General features: G+C 43.1%; 1 protein-coding gene across 1 annotated transcript; it reads right to left on the reverse strand.

Moving 5' to 3' along the window:
• Positions 1–1,658: 1,658 nt before the first annotated feature.
• Positions 1,659–12,570, reverse strand: LOC121879013 (muscle-specific protein 20-like). The gene is made up of 4 exons (XM_042385468.1): positions 12,415–12,570; positions 4,882–5,081; positions 3,827–3,947; positions 1,659–2,282 (listed from the first exon to the last, which is right to left on the reverse strand). Exons 1-4 carry the CDS (start codon positions 12,418–12,420, stop codon positions 2,097–2,099), a joined length of 513 nt encoding a protein of 170 aa, XP_042241402.1. The 5' UTR covers positions 12,421–12,570; the 3' UTR covers positions 1,659–2,096.

Here is a 12,570-nt window from a genome sequence, read left to right on the forward strand (position 1 = left end):
ATTTCGTTTCCTTGCGTTAAGCTGGGTTTAATTTCGTTTCCTTGTGTTAAGCTGGGTTTAATTTCGTTTACTTGTGTTAAGCTGGGTTTATCTTTGTTTACCTATGTTAAGCTTAATTTAGCTTCATTTACCTGCGTTAAGAAGCGTTTGACAGCGTAATGAAATCAAATACTCTTCTCAACTCACTATAATCACAGCATCAGTTGGGGCGGTGGGGGGGGGGAATAGGCAAAGGTAAATATAGACTGATTTATCATGATTTATTTAAAGAATTATATGACATAGTAAACAAAAGCATGGAAGAGCACAAGTGATGATGAAACACCGTGGGGGGTGGTGGAGGGCTGTGGGTGGGGGTGGAGGCTGGGGTGGTGGAGGCTGGGGGCAGTGGTGGAGGGCTGGGGGTGGTGGAGGGCTGTGGGTGGGGGGGTGGAGGTGGGAGGGTCAGTTGTGTGAGGCAGAAGGCAGGTTGAACTGTTGCTGCTCCGTGTCTTGTTGTGTCTCCGTTTAGTTCATCCTTCTAACTGGTGATATGAAAACGCATTTAGACTTACGATACAGTAAACACTCCCCCTTACATACTCTGTACTGTATATATATATGATGTCCGTTGAATCGAGAACCGTTAGATTTCAAACTTCCATTTAACGAATTAACAAGAGAGGAGAATCCGTTATGTCGAGGGTCCGTTAGATGTGAAACCTCCAACTAACGGTCTAAATACGTTAAATCGAGTCCGTTAGATGAAAGTTTCAAAGTTAGGTGAACGGACGAGACAAGACGGTAGCTGGGTGTGTTCTCTCATCACCAGTTGAGAAAGAATGATATTAAGCATTAGTATCATATATGTTTGAGGACTCCAGTAACTGTTAACTGTCCGGATGAGAGGAATGGTCAGTCAGTCAGTCAGTTAGTCCAGCGAAGACATTCTACTCCCTGACAAAGTGGGTGATGTTATTGTCCATTTATTCTGAGATTAATGACAGCGAAGTCGTTGGTTATCAAGCATTTAGACATGATAGCAAAAACATGATAGCAACAGCATTGGCTTTCAAACTCTTGATATTGATAAGAGAGTTAAATTATCACCTGTGGCTGTAACTGGACATGAGGCGGGGCGGAGCACAGTGTGTTGATGGATCACCGACCGGGTAAACATTTTAACATACCCACGTAAAGCCTCGGGTCTTATGCTCAACCAAATGAGATGTTAAAACTAACTCTCAACTAATACCATCAAACTTAAATTAGAAACAGAATAAGAAAAAGTAAAAAAATAACATTGATTAACATTTTCCTGCATGGTGGAACTATATATATATAAATATGTACATTAGTAAGTCCCGACCTTCTTTCCCTCGATGTTTATAAGAAGCAACAACCTCCATCTGTGGAAACTTTTACTCATGATCTGTGGTGGTAGAAAAAGATTATGAAGATTTTGTTGTTGTTTTTACTATGAGAAATTGTTTTGGCTATTTTTTTTTTCCTGTGATGATTTGTGGGTTATAAATGCTTAGTGGTGATTGGTTGAGATTGTTCTGTGGTGATTGGTTGAGATTGTTCTGTGGTGATTGGTTGAGATTTCCACATGAATGTTTTTTTTTTTATGATGGAGGATAAGAGAACTGAGGAGAGGAATTGTTGAAGCTCTAGTGTAAAAGCTCATCTTTATTGTTGGTATAGTCTGTGAAGTTTCTCATGATGGAACGGGTGATTAAAAGTTCAAGGTCCTCATCAACACGTGTAAAGAAACATCTACATATTTGGACATAAAAGAGACAAGATATCAATGTCAAGGAACAGCTACATAACCCGATAGTAGGCTGAACTCGTCCTTTTTCCGTGTTAGTTGTTTAAGTTCCTTCATCAGCGCACAACACCCAGACGCTGCACAAGCGATAGTTGAAGTAAGAGGGATCCTGTACACTGCTGGTGATGACGAAGAGAATAAAGAGGACACTGGACGCTGCTGAAGAAGGAGAAGAAGGCCTCTTGGTGCTGCTGAAGAACGAGAAGAAGAAGGGGCCGCTTGGTGCTGTTGCTCGTTACTCTCGGGACATTTTTAGGGGGGAGGCGCTGTTACTGCTATCTATCTACATATGACGTGTGTTACCCATGGAGCCTTGACCTGCCTGGGTGGCGCCCTTGTTCTGACCCATCTGGAGCCCGATCTGTCCCTCCCTCAACTGCCTCTGCTGATCCTCGTCCCATTCCCGCTTCTGTTCGTCGGCCATCTTGGGTCCCAGAGCTGGTCCTTTGTACTCCGGGTGTTTCTGGGTCTGGTGAAGGCAATATAACATTTTACTATGATGATGTGAAACTGTATGTATGTATGCATGTGTGTATGTATGTTTGTGTATATGTATGTATGTATGTATGTATGTTTAATCTTCTATATACACCATCATTTGATTTCCTTCCTCTGACAGAATCTACTCGGCTGCAACCTCATAATGTTATATACGTGTGTGCTCTCTCTCTCTCTCTCTCTCTCTCTCTCTCTCTCTCTCTCTCTCTCTCACTATACCTTCCCTCCCCTTTACGCCCCTCCCCTCTATTATTCATTCCTATATCTATCTCACATCTTTATTCATTATTGTCATTGGTTATTTCTTGGAAGTTTAATATTTTTACATCTTAAAGTTAAAGATAAAATGAATACTTTATACATACACACTTATCTGGCATCTTCCTCACTTATACAAGGTCACTTTGGAGCCTCAAGTTGGCACGAAGTTATTTTAGGAGTTTGTGGGTTGTACAGGTGTGAGGATTAATAGCAAGTTTATACACGACTAAAATTAACAATTGTCATACCAACTGTGGGATATTAAAGTGACTCAATGTTTACAATAGAGATATTTTTTGGTTCATTATTTATATCCTTGAAGATATTTACCTTTGGCGTGACATTAGTGACCATAGAATTACTGTTATCATCACCTGTATAAATTCTCAGGCTCTAGGTTGTGTCATCCTACCCTGAAGTAATGATGTCTTGATGTCTTTATCGTGTCTTTCCTTCTCTCCAGCGACCCTTGACTTCCAACATTATTTATTCTACTTTCCTCTCACTTCATTTACCCATAGTACCATCTTTATCTAATATCCCTATACATTTTAATATTTATTTTCCTCATTTAAAGGTCTTCCTCATTCATAGTATCATGATAAGGAGGTTGAGTTTTCCTATACAACACGACAGAGCTTAACACTTGCCGCCATTTGTCTATAGTAGTGAGTGGCTTTATGGGGGTATTCTATTTCCTTACGTTGTTGTATTAAAAAAGACTTAACCCGAACGTCACCCTCAAGATCCAATAACATCTTATACTTGATCCCCCTTGTGGTTCAGATCCGATCTTCAAATAGAGTACCAAGAAGCATTTAATCCTATATACGTAATGTTTTGTTTAATTATCGTCCTTTACTGACTGTTTACATATTAAGCTCGTGTCGACGTATGTTTGTCTGGGTCGAGCTGTGTTGGGGTTAATTCTTACCATAGATATTACGATTAAATGACTGTTTGCTCCACCGTATATGACTTTTTTTATGTAAATTTAAGTAAACAATACGTGAACTTCGTTGTCCTTTTAAATTGATGTCGCTTGATTAAAAGGTGTGTGTGTGTGTGTGTGTGTGTGTGTGTGTGTGTGTGTGTGTGAAGACATTAATAGTGCTTATACCTTCATCCACTACTTAACTACCTACTTTGACTATCTCCCCCTGCCTAACTACCCACTTAACTGTACTTAACTACCCCACGTGACCGTCTGCCCCGTTTGCCTGTGTGGTGTGTGGTTTGTGGGTCAGTACTCACGATGCGGCCAAGGGAGAAGAGACAGAGAACCACTTGATGAATGTTACGTCGCTCGAACAGGTCAGCAGTCTGGAAGATCTCCTCGTGAGGGACACCGTACTTCTTGATCGCCTCCTGGAACCTGTAAGACCGATCATGGGGTTTAGGTGATAATGGTCGAGACAGAGTAGGAGGAGGAGGAGGAGGAGGAGAAGGAGTAACCTGGTGTACCGTGAGCTCCACTCCACTCCACTTCACTCCATTCCACTTCACCTTACTCACCTACATATTACCCTTCAGTCATCATTCTTCCTACTTCCATCTTGTTTCTCTCACCCTCACCTCCATCTCTCACCTTCAGATGGTAGTTCCTCACTCTGATTACCTCACACCTCAGTCTAACCATCCTGAACTTCACATTCAACACTCAGACACCTCCTCTCACACACCCCACGTCTACTCGTCATGTGCTATAGGTTGTATCAAGTATGACTCTGTATGCCCGTCTACCAGCATACACGAGTGGGATAGAGGGAGGGGGGGGGGTAGGGTGTGCAGGAAGTATATTTGTGTCTGTTTGTAATTCAGACAACTAACTAATGCTGCAAACTTGTAAGGGATCTTTTGTCAACTTATCGTTTTAATGTAATCAATATAATATACCACGATGCTTATGATGCTATTATATAATATAGAACTTGTAATAGGTGTCCAGACTATGGCTATGGACATATTAGAAATTGTGTCTCTCTCTCTGTCTGTAAGGTATCTTTCGTGTATAATTCCCACAAGACATAAAATTAAATTGGAAAAGTTATACCAACCAAAATTATTCTCATGGTAATTTCAATCATGACAACAACACCTGAGAGTTAATTAATTCGTCTCCAAGTTCAGTCGATTTTTAATTCATTGAGTTTATAGAATATTAGATCTTAATTGAAAACATTACCGGCGTTTACCTTAATAAATTAACACACTAATCACATAACATCCTGCAGCCTGTAGATCCTTCTAGGGGACTTTATATAATCATTGGACTCTCTGGGGATTGTGTAGGAACAGCTGATCCTTACCTCTGTATGTTCTCCATAAGCTTAAAGGATCCACCGGAGGTCTGGATCTTCTTGACGGAGTTGGGTTGGATCTTGTTGATGAGGTTACACAACACGACGCCGTCCTTAAACACATCCTCGAAGTTACCTGGAGGAAGCTTCTCCCCCATCACCTGCTCTACCCACGCCATCACCTCCAGTTCTAGTTCCTTGTTGCGGTTCTGGAAAGGATGAGCTGGATGTTACTACTTCCGTGTTTGTTTACAAGAGACACACACACACAAACACACACATACACCTCGTACCAGAGTCGTGTGTCCTGCAAAAACAAAAGGCGTTGGGGGAGGGGAGCAAACGTGAGTGCATGGTGGTCGTGTCCTGTAACTCTACGTGTACTGTGCGTGAACATCGGTAGGGAGAAAAAAAATATATCTCTCTACTCATCGCCAAAAGAGAAGGCAAGGAAAGAGAAAGACTTAAAAGAATCCATATGAACGAAATAGTGAAATAATTAAAGATTACTCAGTTCAAAGACACATTTGAATATGGTCGATTTGATGACAAAGCTCCACACAAAAAATACTTCCTCTCACCAAATTTACCATTCAGGTGTTGGGTGCTGTGTGGAGGCTATACCCACTACCTGTGTTCATTTCTAGTGTTTATACTATACCCACTACCTGTGTTCGTCCTGTGTTTATCATGCCTGGGTGAATCTTACTGCAAATAAGTATATGATGACATTGTGGGCTCTCCGCGGACGAGTCATTTTTCTGTTTATCATTGTTAATATACCTGCAACGTCCATCTACATTATTTATATACCTGTACTGTCTATATACATTACATACCTTCATTTCCTACATACATTACAAACTAAATTAATGTAAAATTGAAAGACGATTTTGTTTAATATCTATCTATCTAGCCATGATCAGAAGGGTTTAGTTCGTGTGAGTGTGTCCACGTGTGGCTGTGGTGGTGCTTCTTGCTCACCTGCTGTGTGATAATGAGCTGTACAGGTGAGATAGAAAAGTGGGGCACCATGTAATACATACACCTGTCCTCAAACATCCCACGTGACTTCCTCAACTCAGTCCATCCCCCCACCCCCCCACCCTCTCTCTCTCTCTCTCTCTCTCTCTCTCTCTCTCTCTCTCACCCTCACCCTCCTATACTCTCCCATTTTCATCACTTCCTTCCTCTTACTCTTCCTCATCATCTCTCTCCATGTCCCCTTCCTATACCCCCGCCCCCTTCCCTCCCCGTCAGTTTATCATATTTGAACTTCAGAGCACAGGTGTGTCAGGTGTGTGTGTCAGGTGTGTGTCTATCAGATGTATGTGTCGTCCCTCGTGAGTTTATTAGCTATTCCAGACATCTGACTCTAATATTGTTTTGTTTTCGTTTGTTTTGTGGTGAACCTATAGGTGTGGTACCGTATAGGTGTGGTACCGTATAGGTGTGGTACCGTATAGGTGTGGTACCGTATAGGTGTGGTACCGTATAGGTGTGGTACCGTATAGGTGTGGTACCGTATAGGTGTGGTGCCGTATAGGTGTGGTACCGTATAGGTGTGGTACCATATAATGAGTCTTTGAACAGTTAACTATACCACAATATCGTTCTACCACCATACTTACTCAATGTCCCAGAACCACACTACCACATCTTAAACAGTACCACACCGAGAACACACACATTGTACTACCACATAACACCACCACCACATGACCACACCATGACTATAATAAATTACACTATAACACCACACCATGACCACACCATGACTAGTACCATACATTATAATTAACACAAAACCACACCAAGGACACCACACACACTATATCAACACACCACTACACTATATACCTCACCATCACAGCCACTACACCACACCATCACAGACACCACCACCTACTACATCCCACATAGTGTTCCCTGTCTTCTCTCCCTCCTCCACACCCTGTCATTATCTGTCTCTCCCCTGGTCCTGTTCTCCTTAGTCCCTTCTTCTTGACCGCTTCCCTCACCTCTATTTATTCTCCCTTCCTGCCTCCTCTCTCTCTCTCTCTCTCTCTCTCTCTCTCTCTCTCTCTCTCTCTCTCTCTCTCTCTCTCTGGGTATTTTCTTCGTATTTTCCTAACCATTTCCTTCTTACTCTCTAGTTTATACATACATACATACATACATACATACATACATACATACATACATACATACATGCATACATCAGTCTTCATCAGTCCCGTTCCTAAAAAGTGAAGTACCTCCTCTCCTCTCCTCTCCTCTCCTCTCCTCTCTCCCCCTCCCATTTCCCTCTCTTTCTCTCCTCTCCTCTCCTCTCCTCTCCTCATCTCCACCTCTACCTGCCGACGCTCAGCAACATCTCTTTACACCCATGGTACACACGCCCCTGGCTCGGTGTACTAGACCTGGGTACACTTCAGGTGACGAGGGGAGCAGGTGTAGAGAAGGGTGTACCTGGTTGTGAGGCTGATAGGTTGGGTGTAGGGTGTTTTAACGGGGTGATGGGAGGGAATATTTATATCTACACTCCCATTCCATCTTTCTTTCCCATTCTTTTAGTCTTTTGTCTTTTTTTTCTCTCCTTCTCTTCTTCCCTTCCTGTTTCCTTCCTTCCTTCCTTCTTTTCTTCTTTTCTTCCTTCCATTCTCTATTCCTACGTTTTTTTCTTCCTTCACCATTTCCTTTATATACTCTCTCCCTCTCTTCTCCTCTTTATTCCTTCGTAACCAGCCATCTCTCTCCCTCCATCATCCTCCCTCTTCCTTCTTCTCTTCCTTCATATCCTCCTTCAATTCTCCTCTCCTCTTCCTCCTCCACAACTCCCTCCCCTCCCTCCCTCTACCACCAGCACCAGAGAAGCTACATTCATAAATAACTTTTTTTCCTTCCTCTTCTTTCATTTATTTATTGCCTCTTCTCTCTCCTGATCTCTCGTAACTCTTCACTACCGTCGTCAAGATGTCCACGTACGGGAGGTTACGTTGCTCATGACGTACGGGAGGCTCTTACGTTATCCCTGACGTACGGGAGGCTCATACGTCAACTACAACACTTTTGGCGGGTTTTTTTTAATACACAGTTGAATACGGATTTAAGACACGCGTTCGTCTTTAGCTTGTCGGATTCATCTGGATTTTAGTATTTACATAATCCGGATTTGGACGCTTACACTACGATTATTATTGTTGTTATTGGCTTATTCGATGTGGTTGTAGTGTGAGGAGGAAGACAGACAGGGAAAACAGATAGACACACAAACAGACAGACAGTAGAGGGAGCTAAACCTTTGAGAGGATGATAAAAATACCGACGTGGATATGAGACGAGATAACTGAGTTCCATCTATCAGGGAAAGATACCGCCTTATCCACCTACCTACCCAACCAGTAAATGGGTGGATGGGTGGATGGGTGGGTGGGTGGAAGCGGATGATGGACATGGATAGCAGTATTTGTGAAAGGTGAATAGGTAGGTGGGTGGATGAGAAGGCGGATGGGTGGATGAGTAAGTGGATAGGTGGGTTGGTTGGTGGGCGCTTTGATGTGTGTGTGTGTGTGTGTGTAGGGGTGAATGGTGATGAGTGTGTGCGTGACAAGCATGCATGGTTGACGTGTGTGTGTGTGTGTGTGGGTGGGGGTGAGAGGGGGTAGTGAGAGAGTAGGGAGGGGTGTAGACGAGAGGCGACAGTTTTAGCTCTCAATACATTTCCCTCCTCACCCCTGGAGACAGAGGTGAGGGCAGGTGAGAGTCGGGGGGTGGGGGGAGGGGAGTAGGCGGACAAGTGAGAGCTAGAGATAAGTAAGGGGGCTGTCAGGAGGGGGGAGGGGGCTTAAGAGGTCTCTAAGAGGTGTATGTATGTATGTATGTATGTATGTGTGTATGTATGTATGTATGTATGTGTGTATGTATGTAATTGGTAGTAAGTGAACGAGTCATTAAGATACCTAAGGGCGTGTGAATATAGTATTAAAGTAGCAGAGAATGTTTGGTAAAGTAGCAAGTATGGAAGAGTGTATGTAAGTGTTGATTACAGTCAGGATTTTAAAGTAGGCAATAAGATTTAAGTAGAAAAAGTAGCAGCGGCACAAATGTAAAATATGGAAAAGTAACAGAATCAGTGTACCCCCCCAAAAAAGTAACAAAAAGTAACAATGAACAAGAAACATGACACCTGAACACCTGAAGATGCCTGTTGTAATTATCAGGTAGAGAAGGGGAGTAGTCAAGAGAAGGGTTCCAGCACAGGTAAAGGAGTGGGGTGATGATGGTGATGATGGTGATGATGGTGATGATGGTGATGGTGGTGGGTGTATAAGGGTGTGATGAATAAGTGGATAAGAGGAAGTAGAATAAGAGGGGAGTGAAGAATTAATGGGAGGAAGAGAAGGAGGAGGAAGAGGAGGTGAAGAAGGAAGAGGGTCGTTTTCTCTCTCTCTCTCTCTCTCTCTCTCTCTCTCTCTCTCTCTCTCTCTCTCTCTCTCATATAGACACGCAAGTGGGTTTTCTTTCACAGGTGTAAGGGTAAAGTTTATTATCTTGTCCTAAGTTAACTTTGACCTCAGCTAACCTTGACGATATCAGACCCAACTTCACGTATCCTAACCTAACCTAAACTAACCCTCAATGGCAACTAGTAATTGGTCAATGAAAAATGCATATACAGTACCTAATTTGACAGCTGAGGAAGTGAAAGGTGATCGAGTTCAGTGCCGATATAGTTCTTTAATCTATTGTACTGTTTCCACTTTCACGGCGGTAATCCATATAAAATATTATTGTTTACATCCTACTAACAGCTGATGACTTCCGGTATTTCATTAATCACTGAATAACATCGTAAAAAAAATATCGTATCATTCTTGTGTGTCAAATAAACATCTTCATATTAATAAAAATCTTCATAAAACTTAACGTAAACAAAACCTATAATGTTTATCATCTTCTATATAAACACAAGAACGACTCTGGTTTGTGATCTGTTTGTTTACCTGGCTCGGTTCCTCCATCTTCTAATACTCACTTCCATTCCTCCCATACCCTTCCCTTATCCTTTCCTTATCTTAACCGTTCCACTCGTTTCCCCATCTGTACCTTTATCCTCCCCATGTCCTCCCATACCCTCACATAAATCACCTCCACCCCTCCCATACCCTCCCATATCCTCTTCGCTAGAATCGGACTTTCCCATTTCAGTAAAGAGTAAACTCTGTCGGGCGTCGGGGATTGGCTAAACTTGGCAGCGTCTTCACCAGCGGTTGCCAAAGAGGAAATGAACGCAACCCTCTAAAAACTGGAGGAGGTGGAGGAGGAGGAGAGGGGGGGTTGGGAGGGGAGAAGGGGGAGGCAGAGGAGGAAGAAGAATAGGAAGAAGAAGAGGAAGAGGAGGGAGAGACTGGTTGGCACTTGTCACCCTGCATATGTAACTTTTCTGGAAGAGCTCTCTGTGATGGTTGTGAAAAAAGAGTGTGTGAGAATATGGTGGTTAGCAACGTTTATGAAGGCATCACTTGGCGGCGCCGTGTGGCCTTGTCAAGCTCAAACATAAACACTGAGCAGGTGGTCTTTACTGACGGGAAACAATGCGCGGGTAACATTTGATAACTATAGACGGGAAGTAGTGGACAGGAGATAATGTGCAGTAAATACTATAGGAGATAACACTCAGGAATATTGACGAGAGATAATACATATTAAATATCATGATGATAATACACAGAAAAAAAAATAATAATAAGGAGCAGATTATACAAGTGTGGAAGTCAAACCGCTGGAAATGTTGTCGGGAGAAATAATACGCGGGAAGTCGGCTACTAGAGAGAGAGGCAATGTACGAGAAATATTGCCGGTAAACACCTCATATACAAAAGATGATAAACAATGTAAATCAAAGTTGCCGAGTTGTTTAAACAGATTGAAGTATAATAATTCCGGGTTGTAAATTTATCACCCAGGAGACTATTTATAACCCCGGCATTCCAAGGTCTTCAACACCCCCTGCTTACATTGCGTAACAACCTTATGGAACGTGTGGTGTTTTGTTTGCTAATCTATTCGGATGCTTTTGTCAACACACACACAAACTATCGATATCTTTCCAGCTGTACGCGTGAGAGTAAGGAATATGTTCGTATACAAAATAAACAGCCACAGCCAGACCTGAGATCTCGTGAATGTTCGTCAGGCACAGGTTCCACAATCGAGTTATTACAGGTGAAGAACGTCCGGCTATTGATTGTTGCTTTACGGTACGAGTCTTAGTGAGTACTGTATGTGTAAGAGTCTACCGTATTGATCGACTACCTCATCTATCGTTGTACCTTTGCCTACTTACTACCTCAGCCAATGTGTACAGTCTGTGAGTGAACCTGTATCTCTGTTATGTATCACTGTACCTCTGTTTGTTACAGTATGAATCACTGTATAGTTGTGTTGTTGAGTCACCAGCAACTACGTGGGTGTTATTTACAGGAAGTGTCTTGTCACACACGACAACTTCCTGTTAGTCAGCAGTGTGGCGCCAGTACCTAAGTGCGTCAGGTTATTACGGTCGCTCCCTCCTACACCACACCTTTATTATGACTCCTAATGTATATGTATATTTAGTTTGTGTGTGTGTGTGTGTGTGTGTGTGTGTGTGTGTGTCTATTCTATATATAGTGACAACAAATAATACATCATATCATCTATTACTTAACGCCATCCAACAGTCCCAGCTAAACACCCGCCTCACCCACTCAAAACAAAGGTTACCATATCCCTGTAGTCCAGTGCACACCTGTGTCCTGACCACGGTGGCTGCTGGTAGTACCTGTTATGATAAATTCGTATAATGTTTTATGAAGTGACTGTACTTGTGTTATACCTGTGTCACGTGATCACAGTTTCAGGTCGGTAGTTTAAGGTTAATCATTCTACGCTTTCCAAATAGAGTATAGAAAGTGGTACGATTTAGAGAAATGTGCCATAATTACCCTCAAACTACAGAACTACAGCTGTAAGGAGTACAGGTGTGCCCCTCATCAACACACATGATACAAATTTGCCTGCTCTGGTGGTACCGTTGGGGGAGGGTGGGGGACCAGGTATACATTAATGTTTCAAGACGCAGTGTAGCTCTCGACGACCTGCGTGCACACACCTCACAATGTCTCTCATATTCGAGACACTCATCAGTACACATTAGACAAGATAGCTGCAGCAGGTGACAGGAGCAGAAGATAGCTGCCTCCCAAGGCCACACTGTGGTGGTCACGAGAGGCGTGTTTCCAGGGTGTCTGGTGTGAGGGCAGATACTGTCAGTGTGAGGCTATTACGTCCCATTTGGTTGTGCGGCAACTTCGTTGTTTATTAGGTGGTGTTATGGCATGCCACTTGTGTACTGATGATGTCAAGTATGACAGGCAGCGTCAGGGTCTGTCATCGACATGGTGACGGTCAAGGTAGTGAGTGACTCTGGTGTTTCTGTGGACGCTTCACTTGGTTGGTTCTCACGTCAGTATCACAGACTGGCAGAGTGTGACTTACCGGCATACTTGTGGGTGTTGGTGAAGGGACGAAGATACACTCTGGTCACCACCACGACGTGCTCGTGACTGACTCCGGTAGAGGATGTGGTAGAGGGCACCAACAGTGGTGGGAGGGGGCAGGTGAGTGCCACGGGCGGCCCGCTATGGTGCCAGG

Source organism: Homarus americanus, unplaced genomic scaffold (genome assembly GCF_018991925.1).
Source record: "Homarus americanus isolate GMGI-L3 unplaced genomic scaffold, GMGI_Hamer_2.0 scaffold4060, whole genome shotgun sequence".
Lineage (NCBI taxonomy): Eukaryota > Metazoa > Arthropoda > Malacostraca > Decapoda > Nephropidae > Homarus > Homarus americanus.

Excerpts from the sequence above, each read along its gene's own strand:
- LOC121879013 (XM_042385468.1), bottom strand. Across the intron at positions 3,948-4,881 it reads CTTATGGAGAACATACAGAG|GTTCCAGGAGGCGATCAAGA; the intron begins GTAAGGATCAGC and ends TCGGTCTTACAG. Across the intron at positions 2,283-3,826 it reads TCTTCTCCCTTGGCCGCATC|ACCCAGAAACACCCGGAGTA; the intron begins GTGAGTACTGAC and ends TGCCTTCACCAG.